The following is a 27312-nucleotide window of genomic DNA, read 5'->3' as shown; positions in this document are numbered from 1 at the left end:
TTACTAAAAAGTCGGACAATAGGTTCACAAGCAACTCATTCACAGATGAGCTACAGGGACATGCAACATATGAAGCAACTCCGTATGATGCCATAAAAGCAATATGACTAAAATACACTGAGTTCTTCATTAGGCCATGACGGAACAATTTAAATATTTCCTTTATGGTTCTATCATGAACAATGAGATACAGGAAAAAATGTGAAACATGCTTTACATATACTAAAATCACCAACAGCCCAGGAACACATCCTGTGACAGCACAGAACCCTCATCTAAAGAAAGGAGAAATAAGAGAAGCTCCTACAGTTTCCAAAGGGTGTTGCCCGTAATCCCTGGTCTGGCCATGGCACAGAAGAGGACCACAAAGAGGGTGTAGAGGTTTGCCAAGCTGAAGAACAAGTGCGAGGCAAGCATAAGAAGCCAGCTACAATGTGTACTACACAGCATCAGACACGGTGTAACTGTACAGCACAAAAACTCCAAGAAACCTGAAGAACACGAATGTCAATCACAATGTTACACCTCTCAAGTCTTTACTTGACTAGTGATCTGTGTTAACACAACGGAAAAACGACTTGACTGTTGGTATAGAGCCACCTGAAAAATAGTAAATTAAGATAATCCATATACTGCTTATTGTCCTGCTCTAAAAGGAATACCTTAAAGAAGCTCTTCAGATAGAAAATTTTGATTGAATGGATAAGATAAATATATGAGTGTTGAGTGTATATACTACTGTCTTTTTTATTTCTTTTGTGAATGAAAGCAGAAATGGCAGCATAGCCTTAGGAGATTTTCAATGTGCGTAGATGTGATATACTCATAAGACACCACAGCACCCGAAAGGAGAGATGTAATGTGACAAGTTCTACATTCCAATCCATGTAGTGAAACATCGATTCTAAAGATTTTATATTTTAAAAAAAGTATGTTGTAACTCACTTTAAATTCATGTAAACAGAACAATCACTTTAAACAGATAATTGCCAAAATCGCACCAAAGATCAAAATGAAATAGTAAAGCATTATTCAAATAACCCAAAAGACAGCATTAGAACACAGAGGAAACACACAGAGAATGAACAATACAGGAGTAGATCTAAATTTAAACATATAGACAATTATAAGAAAGAACTTAATAACAGACAAAATGAAATATACAATCAAAAAGGCCATAAAAGAGGAAAAAAAGAAATGGACAGGACAAAAAGGGAACAAAAACAAACATGTACACTGACAATTGAACTAAATGTGAATTGTCTAAACATATTACCTATCAGATTGGGAAAAACGTAAAATTCAACTATGCTATCAAAAAATGAAACCATGAAATGTAAAACTCTCTGGTAGGGTAAGTAAGGTCTATTTAAAACACTTAATACTGTGATGGTGGTATATACTCATCCTTATTGTGAGGGTTAAAACACAAGACTATTAATGTATAATTGCTACAATAATTCTGAAAAGATAAAATATAAAATATACAAACTGTGACATCAAAAACATAAAATATGTGAGGTGGAATAAAATTATATAGTTACTATATATAATAAAAGTTAAGTTGTCAGAAGCTTAAAACAGCCTGATATAAATAGAGGATGCTTCATGGAGTTTTAAATAACCACACAGTAAAAACCTACAGTGTATGCACAGAAGCCAAAAAGAAGTGTTACCACTGCAGAAGGTACCTGCTTGCAAAGGAAGGAAGGAACAAAGAGCCAGCAAAACCATTAAACTGGAGATACCAAATCCTGACATTTGCAACAAAATGGTTGGACTTAAAGATTATTGTTCAGAACTAAATAAAACAACACATGTTCTCTCTCTTTGACAAAGGTTTTACAAAGTTAGTCTACATCAAATTAGAATAGTGACTGGTAGAAGTAGAGAATATTTTGGAAAAATGTCAGAATTTTCTTTTCAAGTTCAAGAATTGCCTTCTTCCTGACAGAGCACTAGACAACAGAAACAAAAATATTTCTGTACGTAGACCTATACAAGAATTTCACACCAGCAATATTCGTTTGTCCAAAATTATAACAGCCCAGATGTCCATCAATATGAGAAACTATAAACAAATACATCCATGCACTGGAATGAGATTGAGTAACAAAAAGGAACAAACTACTAGAGCATACTTGCATGCATCTTTTAAAAAAAAGAAGAAACTCTACCCAAAAAGCATGCATAATTTATATAAAGTTTTAGGCAAAATTGTTAAATGGAAGGGAAAAAATCAGGTATTGGTGTTAGCATAATCTAGAGTCATGAGAGAACTTCCTCACCTCAGGTGAGTATAAATATTCTGTATCTTGGCAAGGGTTTCACAAATACATATATTTATTTACCAACAGTCATATGGTACACTTAAGATGCATGCATTTCACTGAACATAATCTTCAAGTGAAACTCCAAGCAGAAAAACATTATTAACAGGCATGATACTATGGTTCTAGGTCAAGCATGGTGCTGCTTTTAGCTTTCTCTAAAAATGCACAAAAAAGGGGGCTGGTTGTACAGCATAGTGTGCAAAGCCTGCAGGGCTGGCATTGTGTATAGGCTCCAGCTGCTCCGCTTTGGATTCAGTTCTCTGCTATTTTGCTTGGAAAAGCAGCAGCAGATGACCCAAGGGCTTGGGTCCTGGCACCCATGTGGGAGACCTGAAGAAAGATCTAATAATTTAGGCTCACAGTAAATTTTTCTTTTTGATGATACTTACAATTAAATTATTTTTAAATTGGAGATTCAGACTATTAAAAATTTGAAATTTGGCTTAATGGCAAGATGCTGGTTAAAATATCCACATCCTATATGAAGAGTGCTGGATTCAGTCCCGACGTTCTTTCAATACAGACCCTGGGAGGCATCTGCTAATGGCTCAGTTGGATTTTCCTCATGTGGGAAACCAAGACATACCTTCCAACCCCAAGCTGGGATCCCGCTCCAGCCCTGACCCAGCCCTGACCCAGCACTGACCCAGCACTGACCACCACGGGCATTTGGGGAGTAAACCAGCAGGTGGGAGCTCTTCGTTATTTTTCTGACTGCCTCTCTGCCGCTCAAATAAAAAAATACATACATACATACATACATAAAACTTATAAAAATTCGCAACTGCTACTGCCAAATATATGTTTTACAGATCTGTATCTTCTGATGTTTCCCAAAAGTCAATATGCAATTTACACTTAACATTTACCACATGATTTTGAAAAACAATGTTAAGAACAGAAGAGAAAGCTACACAGATTCACTACATTTAACAAGGAAAATTCTGTTTTCCATGTACAAGCACTACACGTCAATCAAAAATAAAATTGTAAATTGCTAACATTTTAAAATCAAAAAGAACAAAGTAACAAAATAATATCAATAATGACTTCTCAACTACACCTTTCAAATTCCAAAGGCATAAAAACCGCTAAAGGAAAACATTAATATTACACTCACCTTGAGACTCACATTGAGATTCTTAGAAGGTTTATGAGGTATTGCTAACCCAAAGTGAAATAAATTTCCCTCAGGACTAACCCAGAAGAGCTTTATGGTCCAGGTTAGTAAAACCATACACACAATTCCCCTTTGAGATGTATAGATTCCCTAAAGTCATCATTTTACGTATAGCAAAAAAAGGACAAACTGACGCTTCCCTTACTGCCATATCAAGTTCACAGGAATTTTTATAATGTTCAGTTCATTATATACCTTTAAATAAATATGCAAAACAAATCTATTTCCTCAACTTTCACCATTTTTGGCCAATCACTTCAGACGAGATCGGGCGCGTTCAAGGTGGTATGGCCGTAGACCCATTTTTGGTCAGTAACTTCTAAGGCATGAACAAGCTGCTTTACCAAAGGAGCCTCGTACACCTGCCATGCGCATTCATGGTTACTGCTCTGCCCTACTTGCCATAATGCTCCCCTCTCTCCCTCAACACACACACATACAAACCAATCCTATTATCTCTAAATATTTAAATGCATAATTGAACCATATTATGTATCTGTTTAAGAGACCTAATATTTTAAATGTTTGACCCCTGCTAAGTTATCTTTGTCAGCTTCACACAGCCACCTTCCCAAGACGCATGAGTTTGCTCCAGGATCACCTATCATGCTAAGAACCCATCCTGACTGTGTATCAGATAAAGATACCAGCCTCCACACCACACAAACAAGTGGGGAGCAGAGGACATCTTTTTTTGTCAAGGACTGAGCTTAGATGCACTACTGCACTCATTTTCACTGGCAACAGTCAGGCCGTTACTACTTCTGCAGATTTTAAAAATTAACATGTATAGTACCTTAATACATACATAAATTTCAGTTTTGTAAATTAAGTTAATATTTTCCCTCACAGCATATTTTTATCCAGCACGGAATCTCATGTGTGATCACAACTGTTATGCATTTGTAGGCACCATGTTGCGCAGCAGAGTCGATATTCAGTTGTCATGTTGCTTTAGCCTCTTTAAAGCTAAAGCAATTTTTCAACTTCTGTCACTAATGCTGACTTTCTTAAAGACTTATTTATTACTTGAAAAGCAGGGCTTCAGAGAAGGAGGCTGAGAGAGATCTTCAATCTACTGACTCACTCCTCAAACGGTCATAATAGCCAGGGCTGGGGGAAACCCAAGTCAGGAACCAGGATCTTTACTCAGGGTTCTCACAGGAAGGCAAGGGCTATTTTCCGTGGTTTTCCCAGGCACATTAACAGGACATTGGATTGAAAGTAGAACAGCTGGGACTCGAGCCAGCACCCACATGGCAGGCTGGCATTATAGATGCCATCTTTTCCCTTTCAGTAATATTCACTGTAACAGGTGTGAGATTTTAACTTGCATCCCCAATGATGCTGATCATTTTTTCACATATCTACTGCCATTTTATGTTGCCATAGATCAGTTATAATTATTTAAGTAATTTCTAACGTTTAACCATGTCCATTTTAATCAATTTGTTTTCCTGCCATGCAGTTGCTTCAATCCTTTATGTATTCTGGATATTAACCCCTAATCAGACATATGAGTCCCATTTATTTTCCCCATTTCGGTGGGTCACTGCTTCATTCTGTCAGCACATAGGCATGTTCAACTGCATCTGACATAAACTATCACAGGCAAATGGATAGCTACAAGAGTGGCTGTGAAGTCTCCACGCTTAAAATAATAACTCTCTTTCACAGATGTGTCTGTAGAACTGCTAGACATGATGTTTCTTACTGATGAACACAATTTACAACTTACCATCGGGCTGGATTTAAATTCTGATCACACAGTTTTCCTACTACATAATTATATTTTTGCCAGTAGATTGCAGTATAGCAAATAAAATTGGTTCTGGTTCCAACAGCTCCACTTCTGATCCAGTTCCCTACTAATATGCTTGGGAAAGTAGCAAAAGATAACCAAAGTGTTTGGGTCCCTGAACCCACAAGGAAACCAGCTAGAAACCCCTGGCTTCGACCTGACCCAGCCCTAGCTGGTCCAATAATTTGGGGAGTGAATCAGCAGGTGGAAGATATCACTTTGTGTCTCCCCTTTTTTCTCCTCTGTAACTCTGCCTTTCAAATAAATACATCTTTTTTAATTTATATGGAAAACATTTAAATATTGTGCCTACATTGTCAAAACTTCATCCCCACAGAGGTGTGTATTTGGTGCAGTTTGAATGCTCACGCCCCATAATGGGGTGCCAAGTCCAAACTTGGGATCTGATTCCAGTTTCTTGATAATGCACTCCCCGGGTGTGTGGGACCCAGAGAAAACTCTGGACTCTCAGCCTTGCCTAAGCCCTGCTTTTGTAGACATTTGAGGAGTGAACCAACAAGTAACCCTCTCATTCCATTTCCCTCTACCTGTCAAATAAATGAACATGTTTTTTAAGAACCTGTACCCACTCCCATAGACTTAGCACCCATTGATGAGTCTTCAACAAATTTCTACTAATTGTCACAAAATGATTTTCAACTCTAGCAATACCAATCAGCTTTGCATGTAAAACAGAAGCTTTCCTCCACTACTATTATGGATTATCAGTGTAAACTTAAGATTTCCCATTTTTTCCAACTATATGTAATTTATTACTATCAAATTATTCCAGAGTTCACCAATGACTTCAAGCTGACACCTTTTTTTCTCCTTGAGCACTTCCTTCATCTGAAGCTTCATCTTCACTTGTCACTGTCCTAGAAAGAGCTATTTCTCCAAACAGACTGCCTCCTTAGAATGAGTGGTATTAAAAACTAAACAGGAAATATGGGCAGTTGGTGCGGTCTCAACTCCAGTAATTTTTTAGTTTCAACATGCTTTCAGAAGAATATATACCTGTATTTCCACTTATATATATGTCTCTATAATCATCAACTTCTACTGTTACTTCACTTCTAATCCAAGCAGGGCAGGGGTCTTCCCTGCCTTCAAGATTCTGTTATTTGCATCTCTCATCTTCCATGTTGAGAAGTTCTCACCATCCAAAATTTATCTTTCAGTCCAATACAACCTGAATAATTTCACAATTGCTTTGCCAAAAAGTTTAAAACACAAACCTCCAAATCTGTGTGAAGTTTTCCTTCATGTGAAGACCTAGACTGACAGTTCAAGATGCTAGAATTAGTTTTCTCCCCATCAATGTGATTATATTAGTCACTTGAAATGGTTGTGTCTTGTTTCTGTTTACATTGTTTTAAAATTGGTTTTCCTTCCTTCTTGTTTAACATATTTAAATAATCAATATGCTTCTAAAATATTCCTAAAAGTCAAAAAGAAAAGAAAGAGAATAGACTCAGGGAAAAATATTTCATTTCCTGTTCTTTCCACATGATTTTCTACCACCTCATAAAAAAGGAGTATTGCTGTCTTCTGGTTCATACTTTTTGTGTTCATTATTACTCTAACAATCAAACATAAGTATATTTCACAAAAAGTAGTCCACTATATGTTTTTCACTTGAAATACTGGGCATACCATTTTGATCTTGACATTAATTAAAACGGCTTCCCATTAAGATCAGGATGCTAGGTTTAGGACTGTAATATAAAAATAAACTGTGTTCACAGAATAGTTGATCATTCTTCTGTTCTCAAGAGTCTATATGAGGAATTGGACTTTTAGCACTAGTGGAAATACTGATCTAATTTTTCAATCTATTATTATGGTGAATTTTATTAAAACATGCAACACTAACCATCAAATTCCAAGTTAGACATCACAGCATAGTTGTACTATTCATATAATTTTACTTAGGATTTGTTAATATTTAGTGGGAGTGTTTTTGCTTTAATTCATCTTAATCATAAAGTTCAGTAATAATCTAATTCTGTGCCAATTATAAATGTTACAACAATATAAACCAGTAGATCAAAGACCAGTCTATCTCCCCCTCTACTTCTGACATCCACATAAATTTTTTCGTAAAAAAAATTTTTTACAAAACTTTTATAAGATTCCATTCCTTTTTTATTCCTACATAATTTATATAGCAATAATACTGTTTTGTTAAAAGCTTTGCAACATTTAACTTTAGTATCATCTAAGCCTGGTATTTTTCTCTACCTTTTCAAGGCAAATTATTCTATATAAACTTTGTATTTTGGAGTCATTTCTTAAAACTCACTATTCTGTAAGAAATGAATAATTTCTTCTATAATATCAAATTTATTTGCATGACTGTACAAAGTAGTCTTTTTATTTAAAAAATTATGCTATCAATAGTATCCCCTCCTTGCTTTTCTTATTTGGCTTCTGTTTCTTCCCTTGTTTCTCATTTAAATGACTAATTCACTTCTGTGTTATCAGTTTGAAAAGAACATAAATTGATGGTTTTCTGTTCCATATCATTAATTTCCATATTTTGTTACCCTTTCATTACTTTAACTTCTTTAGTGTATTTTTTCTAAAATGTTTTAGTTAAAAATGTAGCACATTTATTTTTATTCATATTAGTCACTTAGTTTAATGCATCTAAGAGATTTTTTTGGTTCATTATTTTTTAAAAAATCCTGTAATTTTTCCTTATATTTTTCCTATTTAACAACCAAGTGTTTATAAAACTTTCACTTTGAGAAACTAGTGATACTTATTTGCATATTGATAGCATTTCTGTAAGTTTCACATGTGTGAACCCCCACAAGATAGCATCTATATAATCAGAGAGTGTTACCAACATATGTCCCTCACATCAACTTTGTGTGTTTTGGAATATGCGTATCTTTTATGCTATCCAGTCATGTAATGACAATATTGACAGCGATGTTGTCTGTTTTACATCATCTGTACTTTCTATATAGGTGGGCTTCTGGCCTGTCCCATGCATAGATATCCATTCAGTATGTATTATTTCTTTACATTAAAATGTGGCTTTCAATATGAGGTGTTCTTAACATATCTGTCTTAGTAGCCTACATTCTAGGTTCTCTGAGTCACAACTCTGTCATCTTACTGTAACCATGCTCCTAATAAATTTGTCTGCATACTCAAATTTGTATCCCTTCTTGATCAAAATATATTACATGTCCTCCTACATACTGTACAGGGATGGATTCTGCTTTCTATTTTAAAGTTTATTAATTTGGAAGTCAAAGTTATAAAAAAAAAAAGAGAGAGAGAGAGTGATGTGGGGAGACAGACACAGACAAAGATCTTCTATTCTATTCCCTAAATAGCCACAATAGCCAGGGCTGGGCCAGGGTACAGCCAGAAACTGGGAGCTTCTTCCAGGTTCCCATGTGGATGCAGGGGTCCAAGGTCTTTGGCCATCCTCAGCTGCTTTACCAGGCCATTAACAGCTGGAACTCAAACTGGCACCCATGTGGGATACTGGCATTGCAGGTAGCCGCTATGCCACAACAACAGCACTGTGGATACTGCTTTACACAGCAATTCTAAAATGTTTAAAAACACAAATTAACTCCATCAGCATGCAGTGATGCGAGGATACGCATGTGACACAGCACTGCTTGGGATGCTGTCATCCCTGCCGCAGCCACAGCACTAAAGCTCCAGCTCTGCTTCCAGTTTCAGCTTCCTGTTACTGCACACTATGAGAGGCAGCAGATGATGACCCACGTACTTAGGTCCCCACCACTAAGTCAGAGATGCAGACTGAGCTCAGGTTTCCAGCTTTAGCCTGGCCCTGGTCCAGATGTAGCAAGCATCTGGCAAATAAATTAGCAAACAGCAAAAACAAAAAGGAAAGAGAATGCTGTCTTTTGGTCTTTAGAATAAATAATAAGGGATTGGCATAATGGATCAATTGGATAATCCTCCCCCTGAAAGCAGTGGCATCCTATATAGGCCCCAGTTCATGTCCGGGTTGCTCCGCTCCTTTCCAGCTCCCTGCTTATGGCATGGGAAAGCAGCAGAGGAAGGCCCAAAGCTTTAAGGTGCTGCACCCACGGTGGGAGATGTGGAAGAAGCTCCAAGCACCTTGCTCCTAGTTCCTAGCTCCTGGCTTGGGATCAGCTCCAGTCATTGAGGCCATTTGGGGAGTGAACCAGAGGATGGACAATTTTTCTGTCTCTCCTTCTCTCTAGAAATCTTTCCAATAAAAATGAATAAATCCTAAAATAAGTAAAGATAAAAAACAAATAAACAATAAACTTTTTTTTAAAAGATGGACCAATATTATCCTGATTCTCAATGCTGTTACATGTAATAATGCATTTTTCTGAGTTTTTCACCATTAGGTATGTTTTGCCTTCTTTTAGTATTTAAGAAAATTTATGTATTTGTTCCAGTGGTTTCCTGTATTTTTATAGTTTTCATTTTGCATGTAATTCTCTTCTTTTTAGTTTAACTTCATCATGCCATCTGCCAATTTTAATCATCAATATACCATTGATGATTTACCATGGCTCAATGGCTTTCATAAGTTGCTTTAGATTATCTAGTCATGTTACAAATAATTTATACAAGAAAAAAAGTGCCACTTTAAAAAGTTCTTTTTATCAAAGTAATGTTGATGCACAACTTTTATAAAAGATAAATATACGTTGTTCACTCACTTTTCATTCCTTGAACAATTTCATTTAGTATATCGTTTTTCCAAAGATTTATAATCTGAGGATTAACTTTAATGACTGTTTTTAATATCATTAGAGTTCAGAGTGTTGCTGTTTCTTTGCATCCATCTTCTATTAATTGAATAATTGTAACAAAATATTCATCCTAGATTTCTTCTCTTTACCATGATGAGCAAAAAACTGAAAAAGTATAAATTCTCAACTGTATTCAACAAAAACTAAAAACAGGCTAGAATATTATTTTAATGCTTTCCTCAAAAGTGACAAAATACCTTGGATATTTTAATAAGAAAAATGAAAGATGACAACTTATTTTTACTATGGAATTATCTTTCTGGAAAATCTCTGGGACCAGCACCATAGGTTGACAGGCTGATCTTCCACCTGCAAGTTCAGGTATCCAACATGAGCGCCAGGTCAAGTCACAGCTGCTGAAATTCCCATCCTGCTCAGGGCCTGGGAAGGCAGCAGAGGATGAACCAAGTTCTTGGGACCCTGAACCTCCGTGGGAGATCCAGAGAAGGCTCCTGGCTCCTGGGTCATAGCCTCAACTCAGCTCAGTTTCGACAGCTGTTGCCATTTAAACAGTGGATGGAAGATCTTTCTCTGTCTCTTTGGAAATCTGCCTTTCCAACAAAAACAAATAAATCTTAAAAAATAAAACTCCTGTTGACTTATTCATGTTAACATTACTTACAATAGTGATGATACATAATGAATTTATAGGATAATGAAATTTTAAAATGTTTCAAAACACAGGAAAAATAAATACAGCAGGATCACACAGTGCATCTTATTAGTCTATCAAATAGTTCCATTTATCTACCTGGAAATTACAAGCATAATGCTTTATGTGATATTTTTTATGTAAGTAAGTGTCCTGGGGCCAGCTTTGTGGCAGCGAGATAAACTGATGTTGGCATTGCCAGCATCCCTCATGCGGGTAGCAGTTCAAGTCCAGTCATTCCACTCCTCTGCCACATCACTGCTGCTGTGAAAACACAGCAGAGGAAGACCCAAGCATTTGAGCCCCTGCCACCCACATGGGAGACTCAGATGGAGTTCCTGGCTTCTGCATGGATCACTCGCAGCCACTGTTGCCATTTCGAGAGTACAGAAATGGATAGAAGATCTCCCTCACTCTAGCTGGTCCCTGTCACTTCCTCCTTCAATTAAACAAATAAATCATTTGAAAGATAAATACATATTCTTTGTTCTTTAGAAGATGTCAAAAACAGACTTGTTCAGCAAAGAAACTAAATTTACTACGTTGGGTCCCATAGACCCTGTGATACTCAGTGAAATGGCGTACTTTTGACTCCTATGCAGGAGTCTGGGTATTTCTGATTGCTTTGTGTTATGTTCTCTTCTTGTTCTCTACATTTTCCTCCTATTTTTAACTTCAGGTTCCTTCTTGAATAGAACATTTCACTTGTATTCTAGTTATCTACCCACACTCCCACAACAGGTTAGTTTTAGCTCTAAGTTTAAATGCACGACATGTTCTCCACTGTTCTCTGACCCGAAGTGTTCCCATTCATTTTTTCTTTGAATGAAGCTCATTCTCTAGGAAAAGGAGCTGCCAAATTACAGGCCAAAGCAAGCTCACCAATTATTTTTATAAGCCAAGTTTTATAAGCCAACCACATCTATTTACATGTTTCAATAGCTGCTTACAATTTCAATGACAGAACTGAACAGTGATAACAGAATCATTACAGTGAGTTGCACATACATCTATTCTAGTGGCATTCTCACGGAAAACCATATACATACAGCACCATTTGAGTTGTCCCATACTCAGACTTCTTTTTCTCTGTAGCTTTGACATGTGAAGCAGTTTGGTAAGGCAGAAACTCCTGGCCTGTACCTTTTTAAGTTTCCTTTGAAAATTGCTCTATATTAGACTTAATTCATATGTTCCTCATTGGAGAAATATGAAACTAGTCTAAATGTTTTCTTAGGATATTTCCTTATTGTTTTTAAACGTGATTTACATATTATTTAAAAGGCAGAATGGCTGAGAGAGAAAGAAGGAAAAACAAAGAAAGATAAATCTTCCATCTACTGGTTGACTCCCTAAAATGGCCACCACAGCCAGGGATGTTCCAGGTCAGAGCCAGGCGTCCAGAACGGCCGCGTGAGTGACAGGAATCCAAGCCCCTGGGGCACGCACTGCCATGCATGGCACATCAGCAAGGAGCAGGAGAGCTGGCACAGCAGCCAGGATTCAACCCGGCACTCCAGTACAGGATGCTGGCACTGCAGCCAGGATTCAACCCGGCACTCCAGTACAGGATGCTGGCACAGCAGCCAGGATTCAACCCGGCACTCCAGTACAGGATGCTGGCACTGCAGCCAGGATTCAACCTGGCACTCCAGTACAGGATGCTGGCACTGCAAGCAACAGCTTAACCGTTACGCCATGAACCCCACCCCAAGAAACATCAAGAACTATTGTTTTTGTCTAACCTAGAGATCCTAAAGTCTTTCTCCTTATCCCTTAAAATAGTTTTAACAGCATATGTCTCAAAAGTGCTGTTATGGATCAATTTTAACAAATATCAAACCCAAAAGCTCACAAATGGGAAAATTCCTAAGTGTATTCTGACAGTCACATAATTAATGAATTACAGTATTGCAAAGGAGTAAACTGCAGCAATACATTACTATCTGGATGAATCCTGATAATACAGTGGTGAAGGCAGTGAATAGGGAAAAAGATCTTTTTCATTCAATTTTTTAAAATTAATATCAGTTTTTAAATTAAGCTTAAAAGTATAAAAGGGGGTCTGGCATGGTAGCCTAGCGGCTAAAGTCCTTGCCTTGCACATGCCGGGATCCCATATGGGCACTTATTCTAATCCCGGCAGCTCCACTTCCCATCCAGCTCCCTGTTTGTGGCCTGGGAAAGCGGTTGAGGACAGCCCAAAGCCTTTGGACCCTGCACCCGAGTGGGAGACCTGGCAAAGGCTCTGCACTCAGCTGTTACAGCCGTTTGGGGAGTGAATCAATGGATGGAAGATCTTCCTTACTGTCTCTCTTCCTCTCTGTTTATGTGACTTTTTAATAAAAATAAATAAATCTTTATATATATATAAATCTTTATATAAATAAATCTTTATATATAAATATATATAAATCTTTATATATATAAATCTTTATACATATATAAGGCTTATGAGTCTTATGTAAATATCCTCCCATCTGATACACCTTTGACTGTGAGTCAGAAATGATTACTTATTTGTTGGCAATATACCACAGTTAGAAAAAAACACAATCATAAAGACAGATTTAAAAGAATATCCAACAAGATTATTTAGTGAAGAAATACAGAAGTAAAGGAAAGTTCTGCTTACAAAAAAAAAAAATCCAGAATAGTCAAAACTTTCTAAAAACATTAAGCAAATGTATCGGTCTCTAAAATCAAGAACAAATGCAATGCTAAAGAGGATAACTTAGCATTTAAAGGTTCAGAAGTCAGCGCAGTAAAAATTGCCTAAAGGACCCATCTCCATACTATTCCAAAGAAGTTATATTTCTGCTGACATTTTTCTCCAGTAATAAAGTATAAAGTTCTGTCACATTTCTTCCTCCCAAACAAAAGGACTCCCAATGAAGCCATCAATATACCTTGAAAATAGGATACTAAATTTTCTACCATTGTCTATACCTACAATGCCATGATATACTCAAATAGCAGGATTCTGGACTTGTGACTGTTGCTGAAGGACTACACTCTTGTACTAATGTGGAGAAAACATTATTGGGAGACAAAGAATGGGGAGGAATGGCAGGTGGAGGAGGGAATCCTCATGGAAAATAATAATAAAAATAAACAACAAAAGGCAAGCATGTCCTATACCAAGAGCACCTGGTCCAAGTCCCTGCTACTCTGCTCCCATTCCAACTTCCTGTGAACGTACAACCTGGGAAGCATATGTATGTGACACTTCAATTACTTGGATCCCTGACCTCAGGTGGCCCAGTCCTGGCTGTTGCAGAAATTTGGAAGTGAACCAGTAGATGGTTCTCTGTTTCTCTGTCTTTCTGTTTCTTTGCCTTTAAGTAAAAAAATGAAAACTGATAGCCAGAAATGTCTAAAAGAAAAGGCAAGGAGAAGGAGTGGTCTCCAGAGCTTGGATAGAAAATATCTGTATTGAGATAGACACCTAGCAGCTGAACCCCCTGGAACAACCTACAGTGACCCAGCAGTGAGGGAACTGCAGGAATGAAATACTACACTTCGACTCTCATCTCCCACCCTCAGGTACATGATTGCTGCTGACCACAAATGATTCCAAGTGCAAGCTCAGAAGACACAGAAGGATGTGACAAATGGGGACAAGGATATGGAGCACAGTGCTTCATGAGTCACCACCCAGAAGCGGAAAGGTAAGTATGTCACACAATGCAAATAATTTGGCTAATATACTATAAACAACCATCAAGAAACACATTGTTTCACTTTTCAGGAAAATATACTAAAAACCTGACTTACTCATTCATAAATATTTGTCAAGCATTTAATACATATTACTTACTCAAAAGTGTACATACAAAGAGGTATACTGTAGAATTTCCAACCCAAAACTGATTTTTTACAAAAGGAGTTAACAAAAATGTCTATTAAAAAGTGCATATACCCTTCACAGCAGCTGCTTCAGAAGACCACAGACTACATAATTTACAGACATTAGGAGTGCATTTCTAGCCGGTCTGGAGGCGGCAGTTTCAGAGCACTGGTAATGTGGGGCTTGGTGAGGACTGTGCTCCCTGCCTCCAGATGACATCGTATCTGCTGTTCTCCAGAGGAAACGAAAGCTGACCTCACAGACAGACAGAAGGCATAGAACACACACACACACAACCCTAACCTAATTCCTTCATCCCTGATGTTATAAACCTTTAGTACATTTATCATAGAATCCATCATCACTTAATCGCTACAGAATAAACTTCAATGTGAATTCTGGAGGGGAATCCTTAAACTGCAGGATGTGCCACATTCATTTATAAATGAAGTGACCAGGAATTCAAAATAAAATCAAACTAATCCCAGACTATGACCAAAAAAAAAAAAAAACAGTAAATGTAGCTATGTATTAATAAGTCTTTTCACCATCATGACGTTAGGAACGTTTCTTCCTCTCTGTAACTTAAAATCCTACAGAGTGTTTACCTGACAGAAGTTAAACACCAGGTGCTCTCATGAAGTTTTCCTGCCAGACCTGTGTGTCCTTCAGGCAGGCTATCTATGCACATTTTCATATACGGTCAAATTGAACCATCTTTTAGATGAAGATGACAGCTTTAGAGGACACCGCCCACAAATTTGGAAGACACAGTGCACGGAGCTCATCAATTAATGAGAACTAACACCTAACAAGGAAATCTCAGACTGGTGTTCATTAAAGCCCGAGTAACTGAGCTCTGTAAGCACTGTGGATTGATTGAAGGAGCCTTCAAAGGCTGCCTTCCATTTGTGCATTCCTTCTCAAGTTCCCCAGCAGCATTTCCTATACTCTCTACATAGAATTATTTCATTTGAACCCTTGTTTCACCATTTGCTTTTATGAAAACTCAAACTAAAAAGAACTTTACATGATCTGCCATCTTCTGCATACTTCCTTCTTGTATTTGCAAACAAATGTCATTAAGAGTCAGCTCTATCCCTTACTGCCAAATCAACTCTTCTCATTGCTTCTTAAACTCATTCCTGTTAGACTTTCGCCCCACCACTGCACAGAAGATACTTCAGTCAGGGTCACCATGGACAACACAGAGCTAAGTTCAATGGTAAACCCTTAGTAATCATTTTACTTGACACATCAACACAATTTGGTATACTTCAATATTTTCTTCACTTGGCTTGCACGTCATTACTCTCTTCCTTACATTTCATTTTTTCTATAGCCATTCCCTTTAGTGATCTAATCCAATCTCAACGACTGTAAATGTCATCTGTGCCTAGTTGTTCCAAGCAAATACCTACAGCACAAATCTCTCTCTCTCTTTCTCTAAATCTGCATAATCCATACATCCAATTGCTTTTTCAACATCGTCACTTGGATGTTCAGATGTTATCTCATGAACAGCATGTCCCAACAGAACTTCTGACCTTCTTCACCTCAAATCCACCTCAGAACCTTCTTCATGTCAGTCGGTAACAACTTCATCTTTTCAGTTGCTCAGACCAAAACCCTTAGACTCACCCTCAAGTTTTCTACTCCACAATTCACAACCAAGTACTCAGCAAACATCACTTTAAATTTAAAAATCAGCTAATTTTCATCATTCCCAATGCAGTCTAAACCACTATCATTTGGGGCCAAGATTACTCTTCAGCTTCCTAACTGGTCTGCTTCTTTCTGCTCATTCTTCCATCAAACTAATTTGCAATACAACAAGAAAAGTGACTGATTTAAAGTAACTTCAGGATTGTCATCTAGCAGGTAAAGCCTCCATGTAAAATATCAGCATCCCATGTGGGAAGGGTTCAATTCCCCAGCTGTTCCACTTCCAGTCCAGCTCCTTGCCAATGTGCCTGGGAAAGCAGCAGAGGATGGCCCAAGTCCTTGGCCCTTGTACCCACACAGAAGACAAAGAAGCAGCTCCTGGCTCCTGGCTTCAGACCAGCCTGGCTCCAGCTGTTCCAGCTATTTGGGAAGTGAACCAGCAAATAGAAGGCATTATCTTTCTCTCTCTCTTTCTTTTCCTCTCTCCCCTATAGTTCTCTCTTCCCCCCTCCCTCTCTGTAACTCGGCCTTTCAAATAAATAAATAAATTTTTTAAAAACTCACTGTTCTGTCCAAAATCCCAAAATTTCACCCAATTCTAATCATATTAGAGACAAACACCAAACTGGTGATGTGGCTCCTTATTAAGTCTCTAATTTTATCTCATCTCTTATCTCAATATCCTCATAGAAAATTCCTGCATGTTCTTTAATTCTCTTGGAGGCCTATCCTGCTTTCCTATTTTAAGATACCTACCTTCCAATCACAGTACATTCAGTCTCCTTATATTGTTATTTTTTTTAAATAACTAAGTTATTTCATACAGTTTTCATGTTTAGATTAATTCTTCATCTTTTTTTTAAAGATTTACTTATTTTTATTGGAAAGGCGATATACAGAAAGGAGGAGAGATAGAGAGGAAGATCTTCTGTCTGATGGTTCACTCCCCAAGCAGCCTCAAACGGCTAGAGCTGAGCCAGTCTAAACCCAGGAACCAGGAGCTCTTCTGGGTCTCCCACGCGGGTACAGGGTCCCTAGGATAATTCTCATGACCTGTATCTCTCTTCTAGAAATTAATCTTGCAAAGATAAATGCCTGATAGATCTTCTACTGATATGTGTTTTTGCATATCTATGAAACCAAGTAGAACCAAAAATATGATCTTACAAGCTACACCTTAGTTCTATAAACACTCAAATCTCATGAAACAGTGATAACAGGTAACAGTAATAACAACATGTAAATGTAGCTATGTTTCCAGCAGAGATAAAAAGTATTAACTGGTACATTAGAATTGTTCTCAATGCTAATGCATAATGCTCAAAGTAAAGACAAACTAATCAGATGATCTTTGTTCTAAATAAGATTATGATTCCCCTAAAACCTCAAGGACACAGGATTGGCCAAAGAGCAAACAGAACTACACAACTGTTAACAGGATTAAAAGATGAATAAATGATCATTTGGGAACATAGCAATCAGAAATTTTTCTCCCTCTAAAATCTCTGCATTAACAAAGAGATCAATAACCTCTGAATCATAGTATATCATATCCTCCCTCATCAGAGTATTTTTCAGAGTAAGTCTGCATCCAGTAAATAGTCATTCATTACCTAGGCATAATTTCAGTTTTCTTTCCAGTTACCTTTACCTCAATACTGGTTAAAGAGTTAACCTCTTCTTTAGTATAAAAACATTCATTCTTGTTTTCTAGTAGCTTTACACATGTAAGGATACTCTAACTAGGAAATGCAATTTACATTTCAACGGCTGATACCGTTAAAGTTAGCCAGCTAAAAAATAACTGAAAATGCTATTACTCAATTAATTCCCACTAAGAAGGAAACGATGAAACCGCTTTTCTCTGTAGAGACAATGCACACTGTAACTCAGATGATAAATTATCCCATTACTTATACACAAACCAGCCCTTCTTAATATGCTGTGCCATTCCCTGAAATAGCAGTGTTCTAAAGTGCAGTGACCTTAATTATTCTTACATCTTTAAACTACATTTACCCATTTATTGTGTTCATTTTCTTGTAAATATTTTTCAAGATAAAAGTACTTATAGATTATTTTTGACAAAACAAATTTTAGACATTTAAGCAGAAAATTCAAATACATTAGGAATAAAGTAATAAATTAATGTTACTATTGTTATAATTTTACAGAAGTTAGTTTTACTTTGTACTTAAGTGATTCAGTTTTAAAGATGTCCATAATTCAACTATTTTTCTTATAAAACCTTCGTCATATATTCTTCTCATTTCTATCTTAAGACGATATTGTTAATTATACCTGACAAATAACACAATTAGACAAAAATCAAATTAAAGATATCATGCTCATAGTTTCGTTTTCAAATAGAATTCTGATTGTAGAATAAGCCAAAAGAAAATCAGTATCTTTGACTATCTTTATATGTACCAAAGGTATAACTGATGTGTAATCAGTCGCACCAAAATGAAATCAAACCTACTAGGTAATTATTTACCAGCTAAAAAACTATCAAAATTTACAATTCACAGCAGATATTGTAAATCTGCTGTACTTTACAGTACACCCATGCTGAGCACATCCACCATGCCTCAGGGCTCAATAAGACAATCATTAAAGGTACATATGAAAAGTAGGAAATACATTTGTGAAATGTAAATAAAGGGATCTATTAATTAGCTAATTAGATTCTGTTTTAATGCCCATGTACTGGATCAGAAAAAGTCTATGTAAACTCATACTCATTGAAGAGATGCACTCTCAGTGAAAAAGTGAGCTTTTTTGTTAAATATGCTCTATAGAAGCAAACAAAATAGTTTCAGTCTTGGCTCTACATACAGAGAAAAAAAAAATCACTCCCTGTTGGAAACTTTTGGCCATTAACTACACATCATACCACTCTGGTGTATGAAGTTTCCTTAAATACAATGTCTAAAGAAACCACATATCAAATTAAACTACATATCAAATTTTAATTTGAATTGGAATAAGGTTACTAGGGACCCCAAACTCTCTTTGAAGCAAGGTTAAGCAGAGACCCAACACTGGCTCAGCACTTGTTTTCACAAACACAGCCTTGCCCATTTGTTTAGCTACATCAGCACTGCTGATTAGCAATGACCCACAAAGCCATTGGGCCCTTTATCAAACAAAACTTTGTTGTTCTTTAGTTGAAAATAATCTTAATTTAATTTACATCTGAAACAAAATGAAATTAAACAATGGAAAACAGTAGTCTGCAAATAAAACATCAAAAGTCAAAAACTACATTGCCAATACAGTAAGTATAATAATAGTTTAGTTCAGATTCTTCCTATTCCTCTTGGGGAAGACAAATTTTAAAAACATAATAAAAAGAAAGGACAGGGGAAATGCAAGGAAAAAAAAAAACCCATACACAATCCAAATTTGTTATGAATGTGCAAACAGGAAAGGAAACCAACACTGGACAGAGGAAGCCACTGAAGCGCAAGAAGGAAGGCAAGAAACAAAAAACCTGGAGACATAGTGGTAGATCTCACAATTATCACACACACACAATCACTAAGCCTAAGAACTACAAAGGCAAAGCACAACAGAAGGTTAAAAATACAAAACATGTACAGAATATGTACAAAACTCAAAAGAGAATCAGAGAGCAAAATCTAATTCTGTACTCTACACAACAGATACATATGAAACATCATCAATTTTGAAACTGTAAATAGCAAGCATAAAAAGGGATGGGTATACCAGGAAAACACGGACAACAAAAATAAGCAATAACAACAAAATCAGATGAGCTAGCTTTCAGATCAAAGAACAGTAAACACATAAATCACTTTATGCCATTAAGGAATAGAATAAAAAAATACATTAGTTATTAATATTCATAAAAGCCTTTTTCATAAAGCACAAATTCCAGATATACAAGGAAAAATGCCAGAAACAAACTAACATTTGAAGACTTTACTTCATCTTTCAAAGTTATATCAAATACAAGAAGGCCTAAATTATTTAACCAATAAAGTAAATTTGACAGATACATATTATAAACTCCACATCTTGATATTATTAACCCTTTTTTAAAGTATTCACAGAATATTATGAAAATAGGGCAGTGATAAAAATTTCACTGAGTTACAAAAAATATAAGCAATACCTACAATTCCCCTAAACACCACAATGAACCAAAAAACAAATGACTAAATCAGAAAACACAAGAATCCTTCTATATAAAAAATTTGTAACTATTGCTTATAAAATCCCTGGCCCATGTGAAAAATCAGCCATATTTACCTCTGTGTTATACAACTTTGCTGTAATGATAATGTATGAAACTATTAAATATAGTCTTGCTTATTAACCATTACACCCCAAACAAGTTCCCAGCAGAAGTTCTCTTTTAACTAATTCTATCTTATCAGTAAAATAAGAAGTAAAGTCATCAACTGAAAAATGATGACAGAGAAGAAAGCATACGAAGTTGGATCAGAGAGGGAAATATATGAAATTGTCTTCTAATAAAGTGGGGGGGGAAATCAAGGGAATTTCAGACATCATCAAGAACCAACCTGATACGGTCCATATATTACTAAGAGCAGTTATGAACTTAAAGTTAGATACAGCTAGAACCACAGGCTCGACAGATTACCAGAGAATGGACAAACAGAAAGGAGGCCTAAGGGAGGAAACAAAGGCTTTGGTGAGGTCAGAGAACTATAACAACAGAACGTGGGTATCAGGAGTGTGTGGTTCAGTGGATTAACCAGGCGTGTGTAATGATGTCATCTCACAGGGGCTAGCCTGAGTTCTGGCTGCCATGCTTCCTGAGCCCGCTCCTAAAGCACTGAGGAAAGCACCAGAAGATAACCCAAGTGCCTGGATTCGTGCCAGCCACATGAGATCCAAGTAGAATTCCCGGCTCCTGCCTTTAGCCTGATGGTGCCAGAACAACATAAAGAAAAAAGCAACAGGAGAGACTGGCTCAAGTAGAACATGAAAGCATAAAATCTTTGATAGATACATCAAGAAATTGGAAGGTCATGTTTTAATAGCAGCATTTAGGTGAAAACTAACTCATAAAATATTTGACTGGAGTCTGTATCTGGCTTAGGATCAGAGTGTTTGTGCCCCCATGGAAGCTCCCGAATCTGAGGCTTTGGCTCACCATAGCAGACCCTGGATGAAGCTGAGCGCACACCCAGACACTGCAGACATTTAGGTCAGAACCAGCACTTGGTCTTTCATTGTTTCCTTTCCCTGCTCTACTCCTTCCCTCCCTCATTGCCTATCCAGTTGTAAAATAGAAAATCGATTGTTTACTGGTGAAGGTGTGGTGTGTCAGAAGCTAAATTCCTTCAGAAGTAAAGCACAGTAATGTGAGAAGCAAAAAGACAGAGCAGTAGGTGGTGTAGTCAGGTGGTGAGACTCAAAGCCAGGGGATTTTTTAAGGAGGAAAGATTAAGAATAGTGGAAAGGGCTGTAACAAATAAGGATACATGTCCCATTTTCAACTTAGATGTTCTAATTCTAAAGACACGGAGAACAGCTTTCAGGAGAAGGGCTCCATGGGAAACAGCGGAGTCCTTAAAAGGCAGTCTTTCTCTAGCTTACCTACTGCTTACTGTTAATGTTAATGCTACTTACTCTATGCTTAATGTTAATGGTGCCTGAAAATGAATTTTCTTACTCCACAACAGCTCTAAATAGTTGTCTATAAAGTTGTCTAAATACAAATCAGCCAAGAACTTAAGTTGATAATACTGGTCAGGGCCAGAAATCTAAATAGCAAAGACAGAGCATGTATTTGTTTAAAAAAAAAAAAAAAACAATTAAAGCATTTCTTCAAAAAGTACCAATGTTTGAAAATGTTATAAAAAATTCAAAAATCTCATTTGTAGGTACCTGCCTAGGCTGCCCTGTACCTAAGCAAGTGTTACACGGCTTGGAGAAAAACAGCTAACAGTTGGGGTTGGCAGGCATTCTGGGCCTAATTAATGCCAAACTGGTATTAACTATACCAGTATGCCAGCATAGTTGCTTATGCCTTCTCTCTCTCTCTCTCTCTCTCTCTCCCTCTCTCTCTCTCTCTCTCTCTCTCTCTCTCAAGACAATGAACGAAGGCAGGGAATGCCAGCTACCCCACCCCCAGGCAAGGAGCTGAACACTACCCAGGGAAGAGAGTCTAGGGACACTTTGGAGTGAAAGCCACTGAGGGTATATTTGACAGGGGAGGAATGAGCTTTGGAGGCTTTCAGAGACCAGGCCACTGTATTCCTGCATTCGCAAGTAGGCAAAGGAATTGAGACAGAGTGGTTTACAGGGAGAAAACCAGTGTGTGTGCATGTGTGTGTGTGTGTGTGTGTGTGTTCTGCATCAGGCCAAGGCACCTGCCCATGGATGTGTATATGTGTATGTGTTTTCTGTGTCAGGCCAAGGCACCTGCCCACATGAGAGACCTTGTTTGGGCTAAATAGCATTACCAATCACTTGCTGGTACACACAAAAGCAGGGACTGGAGGACACGAGTGGCTTGGCTAAGCCATAGTGCCCACCCACGAGTGTTGAGAGTCAGAGCAGTGGGTGGGCCATGTCAGGGTTTCTGAAGCACCCACCAGAATGTGAGAGAAAAAGTTCTGGGGGAAGATTCTATAGGGGAACTGTGGTTTTGCCTCTGGGGGACTACAGCACCTGCAGGTTTGCCTGGAGAGCTGGGGATGGTGCCAGGCCAAGCCAGGCTGGACCACAGGAACCTACCTGACACTCACGGAAACTGGACTGAGAAGAAGCCAGGAAGAGACAGGTTGCAGCACCCAGCACTCGCCTGCATGTGCAAAGGCCAGGTCTGAGGGCAATCCATGCCAAGCAGAACTGCTGCCCCACCTACACGTGAGAGATCAGGGACTGGCAGCAGGCCTAGTAGGTAATCTTGGAGAACTTTCCTGCTGGGTTGCAGCTCCCACTAAGGAACACAAGAGTCAGGGCTGGGGACATGTCTGACTAGTCTAGGCTCCAGCACCTGCTGGTGCTCATGAGAGCCAGAATGGGTATGAGACAGACCAGCTAGGCCACAGTACCCATTAGGTCATATGAGAACAGGTTAAAGGGTTAGGATGTAGCACCCACTGATTAGAGCCAGAATGGGTGCAGGCCAGTTGGGCTAAGCCACAGAACCCACCAGTTAATGCTAGGACTGGGGGTCAACCATGTCAGGTTTAGCTACAGCACCCACTTGAGATCCAGAACTGGGAATGGGCTATTAGGGGAACTTGGGGAGCTCTTCTACAGGGCCACAGCTCCTGCTGGTGAACACAAGAGCTGGGGTTGGTGGCAGAGCAGGCCCGGCTGGGCTGAAATACCCAATGGCACCTGTGAGCTGGGTCTGGGGATGGGCTGGGCTAGGACAGTCCACAGCGTATATTTGCATGAGAGCCAGGACAGGGCACAAGTCAGCCCAAATTGGATTGCAACATCAACCAGTTCATATGAGACTGGGGCTGGGTCAGGCTGGGCTAGCCTGCTGCATTCACTGGGCTGAGCCAGACTGTATCATCTGCTGGCAAATGCCAAGGCTGATGGGGGTGGGCCATCTCAGTCTGGGTCACAGGACCTGATGGCAGACGTAAGACCCGGAGCTGGGAGCAGGATTTGTAAGGGAACTTCCCTTGGAGAATCACTGTTTCCACTGCTGAGGGTGAGAGCTGGCACTGGGGGAAGGCCAAGCTCAGATAAGTTACTACACCTGGTGACACACATCAAAGCCAGAATGGGTGCAGGCCAGCCAAGCTATACTACAGTACCAGATGGCAATTGTCAGGACTGGGTGCAAGTCATGCCAGGCTGGACCACAATACTCCTTGGCAGGCACAAGATCTAGGACTGGGAGCATGCCTGGCAGAAGAACTGTGGGTACTCTCCTGCTAGGCTGTACCTCCCACTGGTAAGCATGGAAACCATGTCTGGGGGCAGGCCAAGGTAGCAGCTCCTATTGGCATACATGTGAGCCAGGTCTGGGAGAAGGTTGCACTATGCTAAGCTGCAGCACCCAAATAGGATGCAGGCTCGGCCAGGTTAGGCCACAGCAGAGGCTGACATGCACAAGATTGGGGCTGAGGCGCCAGCCTGGTGGAAGTTATTGTAGGTCATCCCAAGTAGGCCACAGCACACACTGGAAAGCATGATGACCAGATCTGTAGCAGGCTGGCTAAGCTGGGCCGTAGCACCAGTTGTTTCACGTGAGATATGGGACTAGGGCAAAACTGCCCAGGCAGCTGCATTCACAGGTTTATGCATTGGCCGGTGCAGGTGAAAGACCACCTGGGAAAGCAGTAGAGGATGTCCCAAAGCCTTGGGACCCTGCACCCGCATGGGAGACCCAGAAATGACTCCAGGCTCCTGGCTTCAGATCAACTCTGCTCCAGCCATTGCAGCCACTAGGGGAGTGAATCAACAGCGGGAAGATCTTCCTCTGTCTCTCCTCCTCTCTGTATACCTGCCTTTCCAAAAAAAAAAAAAGACTGCACCTGACACTGCACTGGCTGGCACACAAGAGTCAAGTCTGATGTGAGTATCTGGGGGACCTCCCCAACTAAATCACTGGACTCAGACCCAGGCCACAGCAAAAATCACAAGATCTGTGGTTCACCCTTGAAGTACATATGTTAAGACTCAGCCTCCTCAGTTGCTGATGCCTGTGCAATGGACACCACATCCAGATGCACATGGAAGACATGATGACCAGCTCATCTAGGCCAGCAGGAGACGTCAACTGCCTTGTCAGAGGATGGAAAGCAGAACAGGTTGGATAATTCTTCTGCCCAAGTTAGCAACATGTTCCTGGGTATGGATGCACTAGGGTAAACTCTGTCAGATCAACAAATCTTGGAAAGATTTTTTTCAACCCTGGCAAAACAAAACCAGCAACTTCTCAAAACTATTAATACCACTCAAGTAACACCCTCAGAATACGGTTCCCCACATCAGGGTCTCAGGTGTCAAAGCACTGTGCCCCATCCCCAGGCGCCGATGTAGTTTGACATTACGAAGCTGCCCCACCCTCCTCTGCTGTGGGCACAGGAGAAAAAATATTCAACATTTGTCCCACCCATCTTCCTCAGCTGACCCTCCCCATCCTAATTAGAGACCCACATGGGCATGCATCCCTCTCAATGATGTAACAATGTTAAAAAGAAATTAAAAAATAAAGAATTCAAAAACAACAAAGTATTAGATAATAAGCAAAAAGAAAAAAAAAGAAAGGAAAAAGTAAGACTAGGGTACAGAAAAGTCACATGCAGATTGCCCTAGTCAACCTTCACACACCAGATCATCTTCTATAGAAGCTGACAGAGTATCTTTAGGAAGCTTACCATAAAACAGTAACACATACATAAAATACAGCAATAACGTCAGGAACAGAAAATTGAAAAATGAAAAAGCTTGGAATCATGGAATGCATAGTAAAGAGACTGGGTTTGCTTTAGTGCTTGGTTCATAAGCAAAATTCAGGGAAACAGCACCATCTATTGGAATTTCTCATACTTAAAAATAGTCTCAACTCCTAGAAAATGACATTGTAATACTTCTCCTTATTAAATATTAAATATTAGTTCATAATTCTGATCTCAAATAACATCACGTTGACTAAATTCATATGAAGACTTTATTAACAACAAAAATATTATCAAAGAATAAAGAAATTATACTTTTAAGAAACTCACAGATATGGTATTCCTGTATGCTGCTTATATAACCATACATTGCAGAATATCCGAATATTATGATCATGACAACATCTCTACTATCCAGCTCCATAACGTGTGCCGAGTGGCCCTCCACAGCATATTGCTGACCATGTCCAAGAACAGTAGGCATTTTTGTGCTCCATGTCTGACTATGTATGTTAAAAACCCATAATTCATTTGTGACATTTCCATCATTTGTTTCAATTCTGCCTCCATACATAAAGATGTTTTCCTATAAATTAAAATACATACATTAATAGACAAGAGTTGATTCCTGGCAATACATATGAAAATAAATGTTATTTTTAAACATATAAGTTTGGTCAGTGTTCACAACCTACATACACAGACCTTATTTATAAAAGGTCAGGAGATACATGAATAATGACAACTGATTTACATACATTAAGAGGGGGGAAACACCTACACTTTCAGAAAGGAACTTGAAGGTATTTTATTCAAAGTGGCTTCATTATACAATCAGTTACCCATATTTTTATTTATCCTGTAGGGTGAGAACACTGAATCACTATTATGAGAACACATTACGCAATGTTTCAATCCAAAATTTGAAATTTGAGTTTGAAATAGTTCTATAACAAAATTATTGACTTCCACATATAACAAAAAAAGTAACACTCTGGGTTGTTAATTAATCTTTCATAAACAATCTCTTAAGTATTTGAACGATCTGAGTATTAATTGCTACATTTGCATTTCACCATCTTATTTGTATTGGTTTGTGCTACTCACAATTATTTACTATTTTTATCAAGCACTATTCATCAAAAAGGTAGATCATATTTGTGTATCATGGATAGTACATTCTTATTATAATCAATCAAGGTTATAGGAAAATACTAAATATCTTAATTCACCTTTGCTAATTCTTAACAGCACTTTTAAACCATGCAAATATAATAAATTGCCATAAATAAGTTAAAATATCAAATCTCACATTGTGTTTTATCATGATTTTTTTAAATGATTGACCAGATGACTAGGTAAAAACCATAGATAAAAAATTCCAATCTTTGCTTTTTGTGTCTATTACTCAGCAGTTATTTTTAAATCTATTGTTTTACTAAAAACCACAAGTCTATGATAGATCAACTTATTGTGACCCATGTTATATACTTTTCTCGTAAGTGTTGGAAATAAATCTGAAACTTAATACCTCCTAAGATTAATTTTAAAAAATAAAACATGTTTACACCTTAAGGACGGATACCTGATATAAAGCGAGAGAATGCCCGTATCTCTGGAGAGGCCCCCTTGACACAGCTCCGACATTCCATATACTGCTTTCTAAATTGTAG

At 38.3% G+C, this 27312-nt stretch overlaps 1 protein-coding gene across 4 annotated transcripts in view; it reads right to left on the bottom strand.

Moving 5' to 3' along the window:
- The window catches only part of ATRNL1 (attractin like 1), a 558159-nt gene that overhangs the window by 475284 nt on the left and 55563 nt on the right, over positions 1-27312 (bottom strand). For 3 of the 4 annotated variants that reach the window (XR_009246557.1, XM_058671950.1, XM_058671951.1), the window contains exons 7-8: positions 27225-27312; positions 25970-26225 (exon numbers count right to left, since the gene is read on the bottom strand). Coding sequence is in view for 2 of the 4 variants with exons in the window: in XM_058671950.1 (XP_058527933.1) it covers positions 25970-26225; positions 27225-27312 (344 nt within the window). In the remaining 2 variants the exon portion in view is untranslated. Of the gene's footprint in view, positions 1-6552; positions 6756-25969; positions 26226-27224 lie in introns of all 4 variants that reach the window. The other variant, XR_009246558.1, reaches the window with a different exon arrangement.

This window comes from Ochotona princeps, chromosome 13 (assembly GCF_030435755.1).
Source record: "Ochotona princeps isolate mOchPri1 chromosome 13, mOchPri1.hap1, whole genome shotgun sequence".
Lineage (NCBI taxonomy): Eukaryota > Metazoa > Chordata > Mammalia > Lagomorpha > Ochotonidae > Ochotona > Ochotona princeps.
Note: the sequence above shows the minus strand (reverse complement) of the source record. Positions and strands in the feature narration are given on the sequence as shown.